General features: G+C 44.5%; 1 protein-coding gene across 2 annotated transcripts in view; it reads right to left on the reverse strand.

Moving 5' to 3' along the window:
• The window catches only part of LOC100484486 (E3 ubiquitin-protein ligase PDZRN3), a 239,639-nt gene that overhangs the window by 26,192 nt on the left and 192,291 nt on the right, over window positions 1–21,156 (reverse strand). The window contains exon 1 of one of the 2 annotated variants that reach the window (XM_034658649.1): window positions 20,279–20,547. The exons of the other annotated variant lie outside the window; for it this stretch is intronic. Coding sequence (XP_034514540.1) covers window positions 20,279–20,347 — 69 coding nt within the window. The 5' untranslated portion in view covers window positions 20,348–20,547. Of the gene's footprint in view, window positions 1–20,278; window positions 20,548–21,156 lie in introns of those variants that run through there. 2 annotated transcript variants of the gene reach the window in all.

Genomic DNA, 21,156 nt, shown 5'->3' on the forward strand with positions numbered 1-21,156 from the left:
GAGTAGAATTCACAGCATTTTCTTGATGTGCAATCACCTAGTTATTTTTCTAGTGATTGCCTGTTTTTTCTCATCAGGCTCTGAACTCCATGAGGGTGTGACTGGTGCCTTCTGCTCCCTGTAGTACACCCAGACCTTAGTACAGCAGCTGGAGGCAGCAGGCTTGCCTGCAGGTCACCGGAGTGACCTATTAACTCGCTTGTAGACAGTCGCATTCCCCCGCTGGGCACATCTGCTACCATTTCATGGTCCTTTCTACACTTAAACAAAAATTCAACATTTTTTGCTCTATGATCTTACGTGCTTAGCTAAGTTGAATACAAATCTGGTTGAGTCTCTTTTAGAATTTCCAAATTTCAAATGGAAATAAAATACGTGTTTTGTATTTTTTTACATACATACATATTTGGTGAGAAGCATTTTCAATATTAAATGTACAGGGCACCATTCTTGATATGATTGACAGGACGTCAAGGAAAGTATCCTCTGCTTTTTGGAGAACGTAAAATGTGAAGCCCAGAAAGATCATGGACTGTCTGCAAAAGACCATGGCCCCTTTACCCAAGCTTTTCTGTCCTCTGTGGGTTCTGTACTGTAGGAGACAAGGTGGGGCCATTTCAAGTGAAAACACAAAACCTCCCGTAATAGGGGAAGGAGGCAAGAAAGACCAAAGTTACAGACCTCACAGAAAATCAGAAAATGCAAAAATGCTTTCTTTTTCTGAACCACTCTCTTCTTCCTCTCTCTCTCTCTTCTCCCCTCCCTGTCCCCCTGTCCTGTTCCCCCACTCTCTCTCTCCTGATCCCTGCTTATGGGTGTGCAGACTAAGCACGGTGTGAGCACGGTGCCCAGACAAGGAGGTTGAGTAGGGTGGGTGGGCTCAGAGGAAAGGGAGCCGCCTTCGACTTCGCACTGAAGTGCTGGAAGGGCTGCTCTGGTCCCGCTTGTGGCCGTCACGAGGTCAAGAGTAGGGGTAGTGAAGCGTGTGATGGCCTGGTCCCTGGACACACATGGCGGCTCAGCCATCTCATCCCTAGCCCAGAAGGGATGGAAAAAGGCCCCTTTCCCTAGTACTACCATGTTGTAGCGTCTGGGAGAGCAGGCATTATCTTTCTGTGCTCCACTGCTCACCTTGCGATCTGATGAGTGGCCAGAAGACTTGAAGCAACATGCAGCAGTTTGCGACACTCGATCATGACAACGTCAATGGTGGAGCCGTGCTCCGTCTGTGCCAGCCACTATTCTAAGCACTCACATCCATTTACGCAGGTGATCTTCCCATGAGGGAGATCCCGTAAAATGACCTGCATTTGACAGGTGAAATCGGGAGGGCCAGCGAGCATTTGTGCATCTGCAGACCTTTGATTCAAGAGGCCGGTGGCTTCTACCTTGAATTGGCAGATGCATGCTTAGTTCAGAGACAGCCGTGCTTCTTTTTATGCGTCCATTTTATTGCATTTAACGATCCATATTGGCATTATCTCCTACTATAAAAGCAATACAGCCACCACCAATCAAAGGAGAAAGGCGTGGTTGCATTTTTGCAAGCATCACACCCAAGGCCTTATGAAAACCATTTTATTATGTCATTTCCATCTCCTGGGTGTAAACTTCATATCAGTCTCATAAATATATCTTATAAACTTAAATTTGTTAGCTCTTTTCCTCAAAGACAAGGGCAGTGTTTAAGATAAAATTCTCCCCTCTAGCCTCTAATCATCTGAGAAAAGGACATGTAGGAAGATTCCTCCATCAGAACCATTGCTGTCATGCCGAAATTAAAAGAATATCTTTAGAAAAGTGTTTAATGATGTTTTATGTGACCCCCGGCATTGAAGTTTCAAACAGGATCCTAATGCAGATTGCATGAAGGTGCCCAAGAAGAGGAAGGAGTTCTACAGGTGGTAAGACCCTTCAGCTCCAGGGTCTGACCGCCTCAGTTTAAATGTAGGCTGTGCCACTTATGTGTTATATCGGCTTGAGCAAGTCAACCTGCTGGTGACTCAGTTTTCTTATCTGTAAAATGGGTCAACAGGAGGACCTAATTCACTGGTTTGTTGTTAGAATTCATTAGGCCACACATAGAAAGTCATTAGGGTTTGTGCCCTGGCAGAGTAAGTGCTCGATAAATGTCAGTTATCTTTTATCTTCATTCATTGGAAGATTTATTGGGGAACCCCCTATGTGCCAGGCACTATGTCCCACTGAGAAAGTGGTAACCCAAAAGCTCAGTAACACTGGGTGAGAGTGACCACTGTCTGGGCTCTGGGGTGAGACACACACGGGTCTGAATCTCTGCTCTACCATTTACTAGATGTGAGACCTGGGTAAATGACTCTACCTCTGTGTGCCTCAGTGTCCCCCAATGGAAATGCAGGACAGTAAAGCATTTACCACTAAACAGTGTAAAGTAAAGCTCTCAGCACAGTGCTGAATGTCCGCCATTGTCATAACCCTGCAAACTTGGACACGTTCTCCCTGTGCCCCATCTGTAAATGGAGTTGTGAAGATTCACTGTAAAGGGAGTCTGGCTCATAGTCAGCACTTTCACAGGAGATACTAGCCCCCAGGTGGTTCCTAAACATTCCAGCTGCCAAATTTCAGTGAAAACTTTACTGCAAATAAATTGGGTAAGAACATCAATAAAAAAGGTTTTATGTTACTCTCCTGCCTATGGGAAAGACACAGATGGGTCCATAGATGGATCCCAGCATCCATCTCAAGAATGTCATATTCTGAACTTCCTGTAGTGCAGGCTTGCTTTGGGTCAGGCACTGGGCTTTCTATGCATGATCCTACCCCATCTTTTCAATAAGAAGGTCACTGGTGAGGTCAGAGGTTTTATGTTTTTATAGATGAGAAAATAAAAGCCCAAGTTGCTAAAAGCAGCATCTTAAAAAGAGTGCAGCTCATTAGCAGTGGAGACGGGATCTGAACCACGTCTGCCCAAGTTCAGCTCTTACCACTGAGCTGCACAGCTGGAGCATGTTACCTGACCTCAGCCCAGAGGTAAGATTAGGTGGAAGCAGGAAGGGAGAGTGGAATGAAAAAGTCATCATCACAAGGGGGACAGGTGAGCCTCAGAGGAGAAACTCAAAGCTCTGATGAGAAGACCAAAGTTCCTGGCCCAAGAAAGACATTCACTGTTGGCGCCTCCATGCGAATGGGTAAGCTGGGCCACGCGGGCCCAAGGTGGCTAAGCTGGCTGACCTTTCCCAGAAACTCACCTTGGTAAGGGGACGTGTTTAACGGACAGAGTAAGAAAACACAAGTTTTCACTCACCCACCCCTTCCTACTTATCTGCAAGGAAGTTGAAGGCAGGGGAATCTATTTTGTTCTCTCAATTCTTTTCTTACGAAGTCGTCCCTTCAGATTTTAGCGTGTTTGTCCTACAAATGTCGTGAGGCAGTTGGTGAAGCCCCAGCGATAGGACATCACTGAAGACAGTCCAAGTAGGAGGAAAGTAATGTGAGTCTTTTGTTAAACTAGAAAACCCTTGCGTGGTAAGAAAAACAGGAGCACCAGACATTTTGAAGCCTTGATTCTTACAGGATACAGGCCAAGAGAACAGATTTTGCAGGAAGCTCACTGACCTTAATGATCTTATTTATTCCTCTTGATAATCAGACAATGAAATTTCCTAACTATATACAAGACCAATGTCAGGACGCAAACCAAGGACTGCGAGGACAAATGAAAGCTCAAACTGATGCACTTGACACAGAATTTCCTGGCTCTTATGGATTTGGGTCTTAAACTTTCAGTGTAACTTCAACAGTGGTTTGGAACCGTTTTTGTCTGTCTTCTGTTTTCTTCCAAGAAACAAAATTATGACATATAGGACTTAGATAAAATCTAATTTTTGCTCCTGCATTGCAAACTAGCAGTAAAATTTCCATGAAAATGACTGGGATAGAATCCTTAAAGAAAGTGTTGGAAATGATTACCTTGTGGTCTTAGCAGTTAAAGAAAAGTCCATTGAGAAGGCCTAGTACCAGCATGAAAATGAAACTGGCACTGAATGTTGAAAGAATGGGCAAGTTTTTCTTTTGCTTTCACAGAATTATCTTTCTCAATAAATTATGATATATCATCTCAAACACTTCTGATATCCTAAATAGCATTTTTAAAAGACCCACACTAGGGAAAAACTAGAAAGTATGGCTGGGATTTGAAATACAACTACAAGACTAAAAAGAGCCTTGATGGTAGGGATCCTACTTTTTACTTCCTAGAAATGTCAGACATCATTTTTCATTCAGAATATTTTCTATGTACCGTGCACTGTGCTTAGGCATTTTTTTTTATTCAATCACTCATTCATTTATTGATCTAATAAATATTGGGGATGACCATATGCCCAGTACCCTGGCTGGGGTTGCCAGTGCAATGGTGAGCAAAACCAGAAATGGGAGCTGCCCCAGTAAGTTCATAGTCTGGCGAAGGAGACAGTTGCTAATGATCCCATAACTGAGGGAAGGAAAGAGAACCTGGCTGGGGCTGGGGAAGGAGCCGGTACGGGGATGACGGGGATCCTCTGAGCACAAATCAGCAGAATAGACAGGATTTACATGGGGAGAAAGAGATGAGAGGGAATTCCAGACAGAAGGAGCAACATGTGAAAGGTCCTGCGACTGGAGGAAACCTGGCACAACTGAGCATCAGAAAAGGTGGAATAGAGATTATTATGTGATAGGACTGGAGGGGTGGGCAGGTGCAGACCACATTGACCACTGGAGGCCACAGAAAGGACTCTGACTCCAAGACAACTAAAAGGGGGTGGGTGGAGAACTAACCAGACAAAGAGGATACACAAACAGGTTATGCCTTTTAGAAACATGACCCTAGCACCTGGCTGCTGTGGGAAGCCTGCAATGGGAGAGGCTAGGAAAGGGGTGTCTGAGGTGGCCCAAGCAGAACAAAGAGAGATTTAGGAAGTGGGGACCTCTCAACCACCCTTTGAGTTATTTCCATTTTCACAGGAAGCTGAGACTCAGAAGGGTAAGTGACTTGCCTAAGGGTCACAGAACTATTAAATGGTAGTTTGGGGAGTTTGAACTTGGTTTCTTAACTCCGAAAGAGCCTACTGTGCTAAGATAAATCACGGCAAAACAAATTCAAGTAGAGAATTTCAAAAACATGAAATAAATAAGGATCTAGGCAGGTCCTAGGCTTCTCAAGAATTTTCCTTGTCCTGCTACTGGATTCCCCCTTGAGTACAGACTCCCTGTAATGACCTGGATCCTAAATTATGGTTCCTTCTTGGGGCTCCCTTGCAAGTGCACAGTGAGGGCATCATGTCACCACCTGCTGTTCCTATCCAATGGAAACTAACCATTTTGTTGGGAACTCTGCTTCCTAGGACTCTGGAATCCTACATGTCCATTCTTTTGCTGGAGAACCATACTGAAGTTGGATTATAGGAGGAAGAATGGCTTCTTGTGCCAACTGGCTAAAAAAGCCACTCAATCTTATATTTCAACAACTCTTTCTGCAAAATGGGACACAGCCCTCAGCTTCAACAGGGGAAGCCCCTTGTTTTTCACAGGAGCTTCCCACGTGGTTGGTGTTTTAGAACTGCTGTAAACCATATCTAATCGCATGATTCCCACAGTTTTAGCTTTAATCTATATTGAACATCAACATTTCAAAGTGGTATTATATGGGTAATTTTCAGCATTTTTATTATGAAAATTTCTCCTGATCTTCTTCTCTGTCTTAATCATCCCCATGAAGAAAATTGCAGAATTGGAAGTCTGCAGTTAGCAGGACGGCTCTTGCTACTTAAGCATCCTCAGAGTGGGTGGACAGGCTCTATATTTTATTCTCCTAACTTATGGCAATGGACTCATTTTGGAGAGGGATGGTGTGTGTGTGTGTGTGTGTGTGTGAGAGAGAGAGAGAGAGAGAGAGAGAGAGAGAGATAAATTCACTGCAACAAAACAATTCATTGCTTATCCAGTCGATATGATTAAAGCACAAAAACTAACCTCTTGTTTTGTCCTGAATTGTAACAAAATTCTCTATTTTTAATTGCAAACTGTTGCTCGATTTGTTGAGGAAAATTTCAATTAGAGGAGAAAATATGTGTCTCTCTCCTGCTAGGTTGAGAAAGATTTCTAAATTTGAATAAAATTTCTAAAAGACAAAACACTTCATCCTACCAGCTCGTATTTCATCTGTCCTATGTATGAGAATATTCCATTTAGGAGTGCTTATATGCCATAATGAATCCAGATATATTTAGTGAACTGGCAAAGAATTCGCAGTTTGCAGATACCTTCCCTTGCAACCAGAGACAACTTTACATCAAGAGATTATATAAATTCTCTTCAAGTTATCTCCAGGGGGGTATGGGGTTACCAAATGATCACTGTGAGAAATGAATGCATAATTCTGGAAATACTGGCTTTGAAAGAAGAACCAGTGAAAGTGAATAGGAATGATGGACTCTGGAGGTGTGGAAGGAACAGAAACTGGTAAGATTTAGAACCTTTATGAATCAAAAACAAACGTAAGGTGGTACTTCTTTCTCCAAGATTTATAAATGTGATTTATAAATGGCACACAAAGAATAATGATGACATCCTGGGATATTTATCACCTCTAAAATAGGGAATAAAATGACTCTCCCTCTCAACTTCACAGACACTGAGGGCTTTAAAATATGGCCACATTATCATAATTGATCTTCGCTTTTTTGGTGATTAAATTCTGGGCAATGAGAATGGCAGCGTAATTACAAGAATGAGCTGCACGGAACTCCCAGAAGGTAGAAGGTGCATGATAAGTTGATCTTAACAGAAATAAAAAATAAAAGATGCGTATGGAAAGTATGAACCTAAACAGCCTTTCTAGACACAATTCCACAATCCCCCGCTCCAACTGCCACATGGTGGGAGCAAGAACTATGTCCCCACATCCTTTCACCTCGTAAGGACACTCAACTGTTAAACTTCTTGACTTCATTTTCTTGCTCTCAGTTTTGGTTACATGGAAGCACCATATGAGGGTAATGGGTCCTTCAGACATCCCCCTGACTCTTGGTTCCAGCAGGTGGACCCAGAGGAGATGGACCCCTTGCCTGTGGCCACTTGGAAAAATTTTATTTGGGTGACAAAATAACCTTGAGTGTATTCAGTGAGGTGAGCCATGGACTGCTCCAATGAGAGGTTGGCCAAAGCACAATTGTGAAATCTCTCCTCTGCCGTCAAATTGTTAGTGAGTTTTAAGGAAGAAGCTAACAGGGTTGCTTTGGTGAGAGGAAGGACGATAAAACTGTTTGCAGGGTACAGGAATTAGCATGTGGACTCCCATCCCTACGACAGAGAAGTACCTGCAGCATTTTCTAAGATGATTTATTAGACATGGGTAGAACTTGCTAGAAACCTACCAGGAGCAAATCATCTGGGAAGGAATTAATGATCCAAACACAACACTTGATAATGCAATTAGATTATGAGGAAATGTAGGGGTTTTCCAATGAGAGAGACAGAAAAGTAGGGAGGGAGGGGGATAGAAAGAGAGAGACGGAGGGAGGGAGGTGGGGACTGGGGAGAGAGAGACACAGAGGGAGGGAAGAAGGAAGGGGAGCAGAGAGATAGAGGGAGAGAGAGAAGTATGTGTACATGATTTTCGTCAAACTTAAAGCCAGAAAAAGAATCTAACCAATTTCTGGAAGAGTCAAGCTGTCAGAGGGGAGGAGGAGAGGACTGGGGTGTTCTTTCTAGTTCTGATGCTTCAGCATGGCTAGCAAGTGTGCCCACCTGAGTGGAAATGCACTTGTGGCTATGTTTCACCAAAGTGGTGTGTGGATCTGAGAGAAAGACATAAGGCCACTGGAAGCAAAAATAGGGACCCTCATCATGGAATGGCAGAACGCAGCGATGGGACACAGCGATTTTCTTTGCATGCTGCAGGCAACAGTAAGGTTTCTCCCCCACTTTCATTTGGATCGGGGATTTTTTCCTTTAAACCTTTCCTTATGAGTTAGAAGCCGACAGTCTGAAGCTCTGGAAGCTTTTCTCTGACCTCATTTCATCTCACCTCACGGATGAGCTCACCGAAAAACCTGTTTTCCAGTGGCAACATAGGCTGTGTGTGTCCACAGGAAATTTCCAGCTGTCTACTTGTTCTAGCTGCTGTCCTAGGCTTTGGGCACACACTCCATCCAGGTAACACAGGCTCCCTTTATTTTTATGAATGTCTAACCTTATATATTTTAAAAAATTTGTTATTGAACACCCTATCTTCCCTGTCCCCTTCACGAGTTTGCTTAGTGTGGACAGGATATGGTTAACATTAGTAATACCTTTCCAAAGCTTTCTGTATTTAAATATTCGGTGTAGTCCTACCACCATCTAACAGGACTTGCTTCATACTTTCAAAGTATTTCATCTGCTTTCGCTCAGCAAGTAAGTGTCCAACTTGGGATGGCAGCCTGGAAGCCAAGCCCTCCCGGGATGTGCGAGAGTGCAGGAGACACATGCCCGGGGAAGTACCCTTAACGAAATGCTCTTCCTAGAAATGCAGGACTCTTTCTGCCCTGGAGCTTCTGCCTGGCTAACGCTGACTGCTTTGTGTTCGGATGGTTAGGAAGTCCAGGCTGGCCATCAGGATTGGATCCTATCCCCCAAACAGGGGGCCCCTGGTGCCTGGCACTGGCTGCCCACAGCCCACAGAGCTTGTCACTGGTGCGTGGTCATCTGTGTGATAACTTGGCATTGTCCTACCACCCCCACCGGCAGGTGGTGAGAGCTGGGAGGATCACGACTTTGCTGGTCCTGCATCCCCTGCATCGCCAGTGGCCGCCCCTACTTGGCACGGTAGGTGTTCAAGAAATAACACGGGGGCCCCACGGCAGAATGTGACCGTTCCCTCCAAACATACTGTATATTCCCACCTTTGCATTATTACTCTTGGGGAGTCCTGGCCTCTCATCCTTCTTTCAAAAGCCCTGTTTGCCACTGTTCCTTTCTAAGAAACGACTTAGCAACAGTAGTGGCCACTGAGGTCCTTTCCAGTTCCACTACCTTCACTTTATCTGTCTCTCAGAGGCCTGCCACCCAAAACGATAACCCTCTTAGATCCAATTTTGGAGGCCTGGCTGTGGCCACCTCCTCCAGGAATGCTGGCCTTCTCCCTTGGTCCCCAGAGCCTTGACTGGCTTGTTGGACAACATATAATAGTTAACACCATGGGGTGTAGGGGCCAGGACATGAGCGCTGTGAGCACGCGGCTGCTTTCCGTCTCTTGCTCAGCGTGTGGCCCAGAGAACAAAGCCGCGCTCAGTAAATGCTGGCCTTAGGACAACTAGAGGGTGACTCACAACTGGGATCACTCGTAGATGGAACTCCTCTCCTGCTTTAGTAAGACAGTAGGATGAACTTCCCTTGAGTGAGTATCACACTAAGACACCATGTAACTCCCACAGCTGTGGAACTGGGTTTTTTTCTTTTTTTTAAACCTCCCTTTTACAAAGGAGAAAATGGAGCACAGTTTTTGACGATACTTCCTTTTTTTTTTTTTTTTAAAGATTTTATTTATTTATAGACAGCCAGCGAGAGAGGGAACACAAGCAGGGGGAGTGGGAGAGGAAGAAGCAGGCTCCTAGCGGAGGAGCCTGATGTGGGGCTCGATCCCAGAACGCTGGGATCATGCCCTGAGCCGAAGGCAGACGCTTAAGGACTGCGCCACCCAGGCGCCTCTTGACGATACCTCTGTTGCAGGTCCATACTCCTTTAAGTTTACCTTATAATGTAACCATATGCTCATCAGTGTAAGATTTAATTTCTGACCTCCCGCCATCCCAGAATGCAAGCCCCCAGGACAGGGACTTAGCCGTCTATCACAGGGCCACATATTTAGTACAGTGCTGGGGTCACTGTTCAGACATGTGCTGAAGACCGACAGCCCTGTGCAAGGATCCTGGCTCTGCCCTGTAGGAGCCGTGCGATCTCAGGAACATGAATCTCTTCTCCAACCCTCAGTTGTCCTATCTGTAAAATGGACATAACAACAGGAGCTGTGCTTTAAGGGGCTGTGTTAAAACTGCATGAGATGCTGCATCTAACAGGGGTAGATAGACCGTGTGCATGGCAGATCACACTCGTTACTTAATCACTGCTATTAGCACAAAAATTCCAATCACTGCAATGTCTTAGTCTTAGGCCTTCACTGTTAATTCAAGGACAAAGAATACAATGCAGGAATTGCTTCTTCCTTTCTCTGGACATTTTTAACTGTGGCTGGATATGGAGGAGAGTTGGTTCTAAAACTTGATGGCCAATTGGGAAAAAGAGGCACTAGCTCTTCACCTTGCCTTCTTCTTGAGGTTTGTCCCCTCCCTGCACTGTAAGGGAACAGGCACGTGCTCTCAGGTTCCACTCCAGGGAGGAACCAGAACAGAAACTTATATTGGTGGGGGGAGAGATTAGACAGATGTGCCAGACAGCTCAAACTTCTATTCCTGGAGAGTTTCTAGATACCTAGGCTTATATTGCAAATTTTAGGCTTAGAAAGTTGCTAGAGTGAGAATGGAAAAGGAGAAAACACTGGGCCCAGGGAAACAGAGGCACCACTGGTCACGGAATTGTAACACATGGGAACACGTTGATACATGCAGGTAAGTGCAACATATGGTAGCTGGTATCTAACAGGGGGAGGAGAGGAAATACAAGTTATTCATGCCAGGCATTTCCCAATTACAGAACCCCAGCTGTAAAATACCATTGTGTGATTTGGGGGGGGGTGGATAGCCACTGCTCTTCATCTCCTGATGCCAACTGAAATATTGTTATGAAAGATGATAATGTCTCTCCAGGTTTTCCAGGTTCCCCAAATCGTAAACAGCTGCTTGATAAAGGAAAATTGGTTCATATTATTTAGAGTTTTCTTTTATTAAATGCAAGTCACTTCTACTGTTATGTGCCCCACCAGTGACACTTTTGGGCAGAGGAGGGGAATAATGAATTGTCACATATGGTAAAACAGGAATTCATCTGGGCTGTGGGACACTGCTTAACACACTGGGAGGAAACTTACTTTCCCAGATGTCTGACAAATTAACTCTGTTTTCGCTGGTTTAATGCTGTGAATAGTGTTTGTCTGCATTATATGGTTTATGCGTTGTTTGTTCACCAAAAAAAGACATTTTTGTTTAAGACTTCTTTATATAGAAACATGCAAACATGCCAACTCTTAAGCAATGTGTTTGTAAAGATACAAGTTCTAACTGTGGTCCTACAGCTGTCTTCTGTTGTAACAAATGGTAGAGGTTGAGAGAATTCTTTTGCACACAAAGAATGCTTTATCTTAAGAAAAAAAATAAGGCAGTATTTTAATACTTTTTAAAAGTCTTGATAGCCAACCAACCCTTTCTTTCCCATCATAACTATTTCGGATTTACTTTTTTCCAGAAAATATAATACATGATAGTGATATGATATTTCTTCTTGGGGCTCTTCTTCAAATTTTTATTTTAGTATTTATTTTTATTTTACTAAATACTGAATACATTAAAAGTTTTGTAAGCTACGTATAATTATAAAGAATGCTACACCGAATACTTGAAAGCCCATCCCCCCATTTGAGAAAAGACACTACCAATATGTCACCTTGACAAGCTGAACTTGGCATGTCTGTGGATAGACAGGATGCCAAGAAGAGCACAAGAAGGCGGCACCAGGGAGCGACCTTCTCCCGGGGTACAAGAGTTATTACAGAACTATAGCACAAGGAAACAGACACTCTTAGTGTGATCTTGGCACAGGGGGACTCTCGATGGACAAGAAAAGAAAGGCCAGAGCAGCCCCAAACACATAGAAACTGGCACTGCCCTTTGATAGGGAAGAGATGGGCTTTCTCCATTGGTACAAGGAGATCCATTCTAAAAAAACGAAGTCAACTCCAACCTTACACCCCCATGTGTAAGACAAAAGTTATATAAAGCTTTTGGAAGAAAACACAGGATAGAGCTTTAAAGCTTCAAATTAGAAAATACATTTCCTCACAGAGACTAAAAGCACAAACCGTAAGAAAAGACTGATATATTTGACTATGTTCAATGAAGGGATTTGGTTCCCTGGAACACGTAAGAGAAAGCAAAGACAAGCCACAAGCTGGGAGGAAAGGTCTGCAAGTTGTACCTGATAAAGGACTGGTATCCAGACTATGCTTTTAAAAATCCTATGAATCAAAGGAAAAAGATGAAAAGTCCAATAGAGAACTGGGGCAGACACCTGAACAGGCACTGTACACACACACACACACACACACACACACACACACACACACACACACACACAGCTCAAATATGGTCAACATACACATCAAAAATCAAACACTCTATTTCATTAATAATCAAGAGTAAAACAAATTTAAACCATAGTGAGATACCACTTTCGTAGTCACAGCATTGTAAAACTAACGGAGCCAGATGACACCAAGTACTGACAGGGAAGAGAAGCATCAAGAACCTCTCTACCATGACGCTGAAAGACAGTCTGGCATTAGTAAAACTGAGCAGCATACACCTTAAAGCCCACCTTCTTTCCCTCCCTCCTGTCCTTTTGTCCATCTGTCAGGCAGTCCGTCCACCCATCCATCTACCCACCCATCTATCTATCCATCCATCCATCCATCCATCCATCCATCCATCCATCCATCCCTATGTAATCACCTATCTCTTAGAGCAGTGGTTCCCGAAGCATGCTCCCCAGACAAGCAGCATCTAAACTGGGGGTGGGGCACAGGTTGCAGTGCTTTAACAGTGCCTCTGGGGGATGCTGATGCATGTTCCAGTTTGAGAACCAGTGCCCAGAGGAACTTTGGTGCCTTGAGACTGGTGTAAAAATGCAAGTTACAAATGAAGAGGCCACTCCTCTCCCCCGCCCCCTTTTTCTATCAAATAGAAAAAAACCATGAGAATAGCTTTAATGCCCAGTGAGTATGGGAATAGGAGACAAGGTGAGGCAGACACTTTGTTGCTGGAGGTTTACACAAAGAGGCTTACTTGGGGGATAATCCGGCAATACTTATTAAGACCTCTGAAAGAGTTTATCCTCTGGCATAACACATCAAAATGTAAACTAAGATAGTAATTGGTCAATGGTACTGTTTCATTGACAGATATAGTTGGACTGAGTCCTGCAACCTGAAAATCTCTGGAGTCAGGGTGTGTAATCATAACCTGTCAGCAGGGTGATGGCCATCTAGCTCACCATCAGAAGGAGGTCCCTGCTCAACTTGTTCCACCCAGAATTCTGCAAAATAGGATTCATTTGGTTAACAAGGTCTTTCTAAAAACACATTTTCTTTGGGCAGGAGGATTCTGCTTACCATTATTCACATTACTGGGAATTACTTTAGAGTTCCCATGGACTACTGGAAAGGAAGCGTTTATAGGAGGGTGTGTGACTTAGGAGGATGCAGGATAATTCTGGAATCTGGGGTCATTCTGAGAGGCACACTGGTTGAAGAAAATTGAAGGTTAACTTGTAGAAGACACACACACATACACACACATACACACGTATGTGTGTGGGTCTATATGTGCGTACATATCTGTAACACACAAAGCTTCACTAACCTTCATCTTCCCACTTGTAAACTAGATATTACAGAACAACTTACTTGAAAAAAGCCCTGCTTCATCAAAATAAAATGATTTTTGTTTTCTATTAACCAACAGATGGTTACATTTTGATCTGAATGGAAGTATCTGAGATAGGAGCTTGTCCTGCTGCCTCTTCATCCAAAAGAATGAAGAAAATCTGCCCCAAAACTTAGGTAACGGAAGAGTCCTCCCTCTTCCAGTATTTTGGGTTTAACTTCAAACACAGGTACTGAAACTTGAATGAGAACCAAACTCACCCGGAAGCCTTGTTCAACACAGACTGCTGGCGTCACCACAGAGATCGGGGCTCAGCGGGTCTGGACGGTGGCCGGAGACTCTGCATTTCTAACAAGTTCCTACGTGATGGCGATGCTGCTGCTCTGAGACCATCTCGTGAGAATGAACGACTTAGAAGAAACTTCTGGAGACTCTTCAACAGTCAGGAAAGTTCCCCTTGATCCCCACTGCCTCTCAAATCAAGATGCTTGAACTCCCACAATTGAACATTGATAACAGTAACTTTCTTCCACTTTTGCACTGCACTATTCCAGCATATTCTTTATTACAAGCTGATGGGTATAATAAAATGTCTTTGAAAAAAAACATTATCCTGCCAGGCAGGTGACCAGTAGACAGGAAAAGGGACGCTTTCCCCAAAGTTAACCAACACACACACACCACTCAATATGCTCTTGGTGGAGAAACAGGAAAGCAGGTCATTTGAAGGAGACGAATTCATGCCTGACTTTTCTCAGCACAGCCCTCACTGTCAGGCAGCAGAGTCCGGGGACACTTCGCCAATGTGAGGACACATGCCACACTACTGAAGGCTATGTTGCTAGCAACCCGGCTGTGTGAGCTGCAGAGAGTGGATGCTAGGTTCCCTGCCGAATCCCACGCTGGGCAGAGGACGCAGGAGGGTTCTTTGGCTCTGGTATGCCGCCGGACCCGCGGATGCTAGTCTTCCGTGCCTGCTCTCCCCCACCCCAATGTAGCCATGACCTCTCCCTGCATTATTAATGAGTGCAAGAGAAGTCATTTATTAAAGCTACATTTTTTCACTGTTCCATATGTTTCTTTCTGCCAGCCATGGCAGGCATGTCACAGGAACGTGGAGAGAGGGGCAGTCGTCTCCCCTGTGGCTGTGTACCACCTGCCTCATGGTGATATGCAGCTGTATCTATGGAAGCCATTAGAATCCCGGGACATGGACTCATTTGTCATTGCTAAAAGCCTTCCCAGACCAAAGTGAGACCTGCTTGATACATTCCTCATTCAGAAGTTAATTTAGTAAACATGTCCTGAATAGTTATGTGTCAGGACCTGGGGTGTCACAGAGAACAAGACGAACTCCCCGCCTTCATGGGGCTGACATTTTCCTGAGGACTGGGGGTTGGAGACAATAGAGAAGTTAATAAGTACATGAATTATGATAAGTGCTAGGACGGAAATAAACTGCAGAGAGAGGTTGACATGGGTGGGGGTGGGGGAACATTTTGGATCAGGGAAGGTCTCTGGGGAGAGGGATATTTGCACCGAGTCCTCAAGGATGAATTGGTGAACTGTGTTTCAGATGGAGAGGAGCAGCTAGTCTAAGGTGTGAAGACGGAAGGAGTAAGGTGGGTTCTGTGTGCTGCTGCAAGAAACCCGTAAGAACCAGAACAGATGCACGACGGGTACATAGCAGGCAGCTCACCGGACAGGTAAAAAGAGGACAGACCACACAGGCCCCTGCAGGCCACAGTTAAGGAGTAGGTTTTCTCTTCAGGGCACTGGTGAGCCAATGAGCAGGGAGTGGGAAACTCAGCATGGGGTTGGTTGGGTAAACGTGTTGGCTGAATGAAGGAAAAGTCAGTGTTCTGTATCCCCTGTGTTCTCCATCGGCATCGTCTCGGTCCAAATCACAGTCCATCTCTTCCAACAGCTCGCTCTGGGTTCCTAACTAGTACCCTTGTTTCTTTCCTTGCTCCCCGTGCCCTACCAACACATACAGAATCCAATGTGTTCAACCGATCACATGCTGAGGGTAAAGGTTGTGAGTAGACTTCCCAGGATTTCACAGTGTAACTGAGGAGGCTAATTTAACAGATAATACAGGAACAAGAAATAGAATGATGTGCAGAGCCTCGAGGGAGGGCTCAGTGCAGGGGTACACTGGTACACAGGACTTCATGGAGACTCAGCGCGGGGATGCAGAGGTGTGCAGAGACTCATGGGAACACTCACAAGGACACCTGAGCCGGGGTGGTGGCAAACTGGCCTCAGTCCTAAGTGAAGAGCAAGAGAACTCCTTTATGGTCACCAAACACTTTGTATCTAAGAAGAGATTGGTAGAAAGATGGGGGAGTGAGCCCTGGCCGAAACCTAAGCCTTTCCTTTTCATTGCTTCATCAACATCAAAGTGGTTTAGGGTCCACGGTTAACTGAAGAAAAGAACAAGCCCTAGTGATGGATAAATGTCCACCGTGAAAAAAAAGGGCCTTCTCAGCTACAGACAGGCGCCATGTCATTAAGGCAGGAGGAGATGGGCTTTCTTTTTCCACACCGGCTTTACCTCAACTAATTCGGACTGTAAAGCTGCTTCTAATAATAAAACTGTTGGAATCGACAGGTTGTTTAAGCAAACACACTCTCACTTGCAGGAAAACTAAACCACGTTCAACAATTCCGTATGGAGGTTGAGTTTACGTTCATCCAATAACCACCATTAACTCTGTCCACACTTTATCATACCACGACCTGGCCAATTCTCAAAATCAACAACTTCAAGGGGCATAAAAGGCACAAATTATTCCTGTTTTTTGTTGCTGAGTGGCAAAAGAATACGAACCATTCTTAAAACTGCCTGGGAAGTTGATGGGAATGCTGCATCCTTCCTGAACACTCTTCTCTTTGTCCGCCCTTCTCCCCTGGCATGAGGGACCAGAGGCCCTGTCTCAAGTCCTCTCATTTGAAAGAGAACAGACCCAAGTACTCGGAGGCTGATGGAGGGGCCAAGCAGCACGTGGCCCTGTTTCAGAATGCAGGGTCTCCCTGTTAGCTCCACAAAGGTGAGAATGATTTTTAAAAAACCAATCTAAGTGTTCCATATAATATGGGTCATCTATTCACTGGTTTTAATAGAAATGATTTGTACAAGAGAAGAATTCAGACTTTGGAATCCCAGCACAGACATCGTTGCCACCCCCATTTATAATTCCTTTGCATCTCAGTTTCTTTATCTCTGAAATGGGGATAATAGTATCATCCATCTCTGGGTGCTGCTGTGAGGATCTGACGGAGAAATGCACAGTCAGCACTTAGCACAGCGCTGGCACACAGTAAGTGCTCAATAAATAATGCTATGGCTCCTGCAGTGAACATCACTGCAATTAGTATGTTCTCCTTGCCATCTTGAAAATGTGCGTGCAGACTTTAGCGAATGTATTCGTTGTTACAATTTCTACTTTGAAGCCTAAGTCCCAAACAGAATTATTTCCTTATGGCCTAATCAAGTGAGCAAAGGTCACTATTCTACAAAGAGTGTCTGGTTCACCTTAGAAAAGGTGAGGGAATGAGTGATACTGCCTGGCGTGTTACTCCGTTCTCCTTCCCCCAGCCTCTATCTGAAAACTCTCCTCAAAGCATCCACACATTGACTTTCCCCTTGTCCTGAAAGGACACAGCTGTGGGGATGCTTGGCCAGTGCTGGGGTCCCTGGCACTAAGCCAACAGAGCCACAGACCTCTCCATCCCTGCCAACACTGCTCCCCCGCCCCTTCCCCATAACCAGGGGACCCGCTTCAGCTGGGTTCTGGCCACAGCTCTAAAGCTGTCAGGCTCCCTTCCCCATCACCCCCTGCACATGAGATCTTCTGGGCAGTTCATTTGTCCAAGGAGAAGACTGCACCCCTTGCTAACCTTAAAGCATCTTCCTTTCTTGCTTCTGTCCTTATACTTCAGCAGTGCTTCTGAGCGGTCAAAGTCGCCTGAGATGGGCTAGTTTACCAAAGCAGAAAATAGCTGCTAACTTAAATGCTAAATGTCCCCCAGGCACAGGTCCTGTCCTGATGCCCCCTGGGACTCCACAGTTACCATGAAAGCACAAAGGCTGCAATACCTCAGCTGATCTTACACCTCCAGGGCGGGCAGGAGGCTCGTCTTGTACGTCCTCAGAAGTACTCCAGAGATCCCCAGATACCTCAGTGTACCCCTTAATGCATGGTGCGAATCACTGATACGTGTGCACTCTTCGCAGCGTCCTCTGACAGCCAGGCAACTTCCTGTGTTGCTGTTGTTTTTCTAATGTGATTAAAGGTACAATAAGGTATGTGTGCAACAAGAGGCAAAGCCATTGTTCTGCATCATTAAGCTCACAGCAGCCCCAAAAAGAAATTGTAGGCAGCTTGCCAAAGGCCCTAATGAAGAGCATCTCTTTGAATTATCTCTGGATGAGGAAAGGATAAAGTCTGAGCTCCAGAATATTTGATCCTCTTTGTGCTGCTGTTACGAGGGCTTACTGAAGCTAGACACACTGGACCTTCTGGAACTGTAATTTATGGAAACCTTAATTTCTCTGCTTTTAATAAGGCTTTGCATAATAAGGAGGGGGATGCAGCTATTAATTCCTGCAAGTGTTTTGTGAATTCCTTTATGCTACGGTTCAGGACTCCCAAAGAATAGGAGAAAGGGGATTTTACTTAGTTGGCACAAGGGTAATGGGTCCGAAAAGTAGTTTGAGTTTCCTGAAAATAAATCTGCATGGCTTCCTAAATTGCTGACAAAGTGTATTCCAGATGGAAGTCATTTATCAGCAATTTACTGCATGATGCTTTGGCCAGAAATATTTCCACATAAATTCACCTAGTAAAAGCAAACAAACAGAATCCAGGCTCTTTCTTTTGGGGGGCTAAAGGGGAAGAGCCTAAATAATACATATGAATAAAGCACAAGTTAACACAGAATTGCAGGAGAAGGGGTAGGGTGACCACATTTTGGAGGGTACCAGTGTCATTAAACACATCCACGACAATGAATGCTAAATAATATTTCTGTGCACTGATGGTGAAAAGAAAAAAATAAGTTATTAAAACTCCATTTTTATGCACTATATTATACACACAGTAGGGAAGGTCTGTCATATGGCCACCTTGGTGGTGGCTCTGTCGTTCTGTTTGCTTTGGTTCTGAATGCCTGACTCACTGAGAACTGGGGGCTCACTGCTCATTGCACATGATAACCTGGCAGAATCTGGATTACAACATCACCATCAGATCACCAAGGGATGGAGGCCAGACCTCCAGCGCCAATGGCACTTTTGCCCCGGCTTTGCGTGTACTCCCAAGACTGCTTTCAAAGGACAGAAGTCCAGGAGAGTGCAAAGTGTGAAGTCATAGGTCGGAAGTGTATGTCAAACACTGATTTAAGACGCCTGTTTTTTGTAAGAGATGCGCGCTCTGTACAAGGGGTGGTTGACGGGGGTGTGGGGGGGCATGACCAAGCCCCAAAAGGTTTGTTTTGACGTTCTCTATGCTTCAGGGGAGAAAAGACAGACGCGCGCGCGCACACACATCTTTTCTTTACCCAGGGTCGCTCTATCCTGAGATTGTCCACAGAGGCAGCCAACACACAGAAGCAGCCTTGTTTCAGTGTCTTTTTAATGCTATGCGCCCTCTGGTGGCTTGTGCAAAAATGGTACCCAATTGATGGCTAATCAAATTCTTTTTTTAGGCTGTCTAGCTCTGTAGAGAATATATTAATATGCCATTCACTGTGATAAATTAAGGAATAAGCACCTTTTTTTTTTACCATAAAGACCTTATTCTGTCATTCTAATTAAAAAAAACTTTTTATCCGGATTCTAATTTTTTGATTACTGAAGAAAAATTGAAAGGCGTTAGAATGATTTAAGGGAAAAACGCGTAACTGCCAAGTTAGGTTACCAACAACAGTATAAAAACCTCATAGTTCAGGATAAAACCTGAATATTTAAAAATAACACTCAACACAAATGTAAGGTAAGTTATCTGGGTTATACCTTAACTATCCCATTTCATCTCAACTGAATTTTCACGTTACTCATGACGCAGAAGTTTCGAGAAGTCATCTGCCGTGGATGACAGCTCCCAAGATCAAGCCACCTGCTCTTGAAGTTCTTAAAATTTTCACAGGGTGAGGTATAGAAATGGCAAGTGTGAAGCATAAATCTGAACCACATGTCCCAGGACAAGAAGTTGCTGAAAGAATCCAGGCTGCGGTGGACGCCTGTGCTCTACTGAAAGGCGCGCCTCGTAACTATTTGTAAACAGAGACAAAAGCGCGCAAGCATTAATCATCATCCCCGTCTTCTCCAGCTTGTTCAAAGGGTGACCATGCTCTGACCCTTCCTAAGACATTCGCTGACACTCCAGAGAGCGGTCAGTTGTAAAGGAGCTTTGTGACAAGACTGCTGGAAACGTACTTTGTGACTGTCAACATCTATTTAAAATATTCAAATAGAGGCACCTAAGTGCCACTGTGAGGGAAAGCGCATAAGAGATTTAACAGAGAATGTACTGAAAAGTCAGAAGAGCTGTGTTGTTCAGAACACAGACACACACCCCGACCCCCAGTTCCTTTTCGAGAAGTTACACTCTGCCAGGTGAGTGCCGGTCCCTCCCACAGAATAAAATGCAATGCGTTACCTGACAAACTTCATAGAGCAATCTGTACTGCTCCTCTTGCTTCTGCAGGCTGCACAGACTGCATCCCATGTTTAGAGAAACGTCAAAGGAAGGCTTCAGTACTCGCCAGCACCCGGGAAAAGCAGCGCCCTGCGTGCAGGCATGAAGGTATCCTCGGAGAGCCTCAGGTGCATTGGGCGGCCGCTACACTTCACATTGGCGTTGCTCTCTAAGGCTGAAGACAACTCTCTCCCCTTCCCCGCTTCCCCTCCTTCCCTCGCAGCATGCATACACACACACACACACACACACACAGACACACGCGCACGCACACACACATACACACACACACCACTCCCTCCTCTGAGGGACTCTGGCAGCTGGATTGTGGTCCAATGCACACGCTATATATACTGCTGCTCATGCATATTAATCAGCTCTCATTGACTATTCATAACAGACAATGATACAGAAGCTATAATTGCCAACTATGACAGTTGAAATTTCTCTAATTAACAAGCAAGTGCTCCAGTGGTAGGGATAATAAAAGACACTAACAATTTTGTAAGCCATTTTCTGGCAGTTACAAATAAACATGACTGCATTTTTAGCAAGGTCTCTTTGGATAATCCCTAATGCATTTAAGCTAAGTAGAAATTCATTTTTAAATATATCATAAAATTTTTGATGATATAAAATGTATTTAATGCTGCAGATAATGATGGCATATAAACGAGTTTTATGGAATGCACATGTTTTGAATAATATTCATATAATATTTAGCGCTTTACCAAGTTGCAGGAAAAATGTGCCACATATGAATAAAATATAAAAATTTAAATTGCAAGATCTACATGTGCGTATGCAAAGTAACCAGGGGGTTGTAAGGAGACAGGTGC

The sequence above is a fragment of the Ailuropoda melanoleuca genome, chromosome 4 (assembly GCF_002007445.2).
Source record: "Ailuropoda melanoleuca isolate Jingjing chromosome 4, ASM200744v2, whole genome shotgun sequence".
Lineage (NCBI taxonomy): Eukaryota > Metazoa > Chordata > Mammalia > Carnivora > Ursidae > Ailuropoda > Ailuropoda melanoleuca.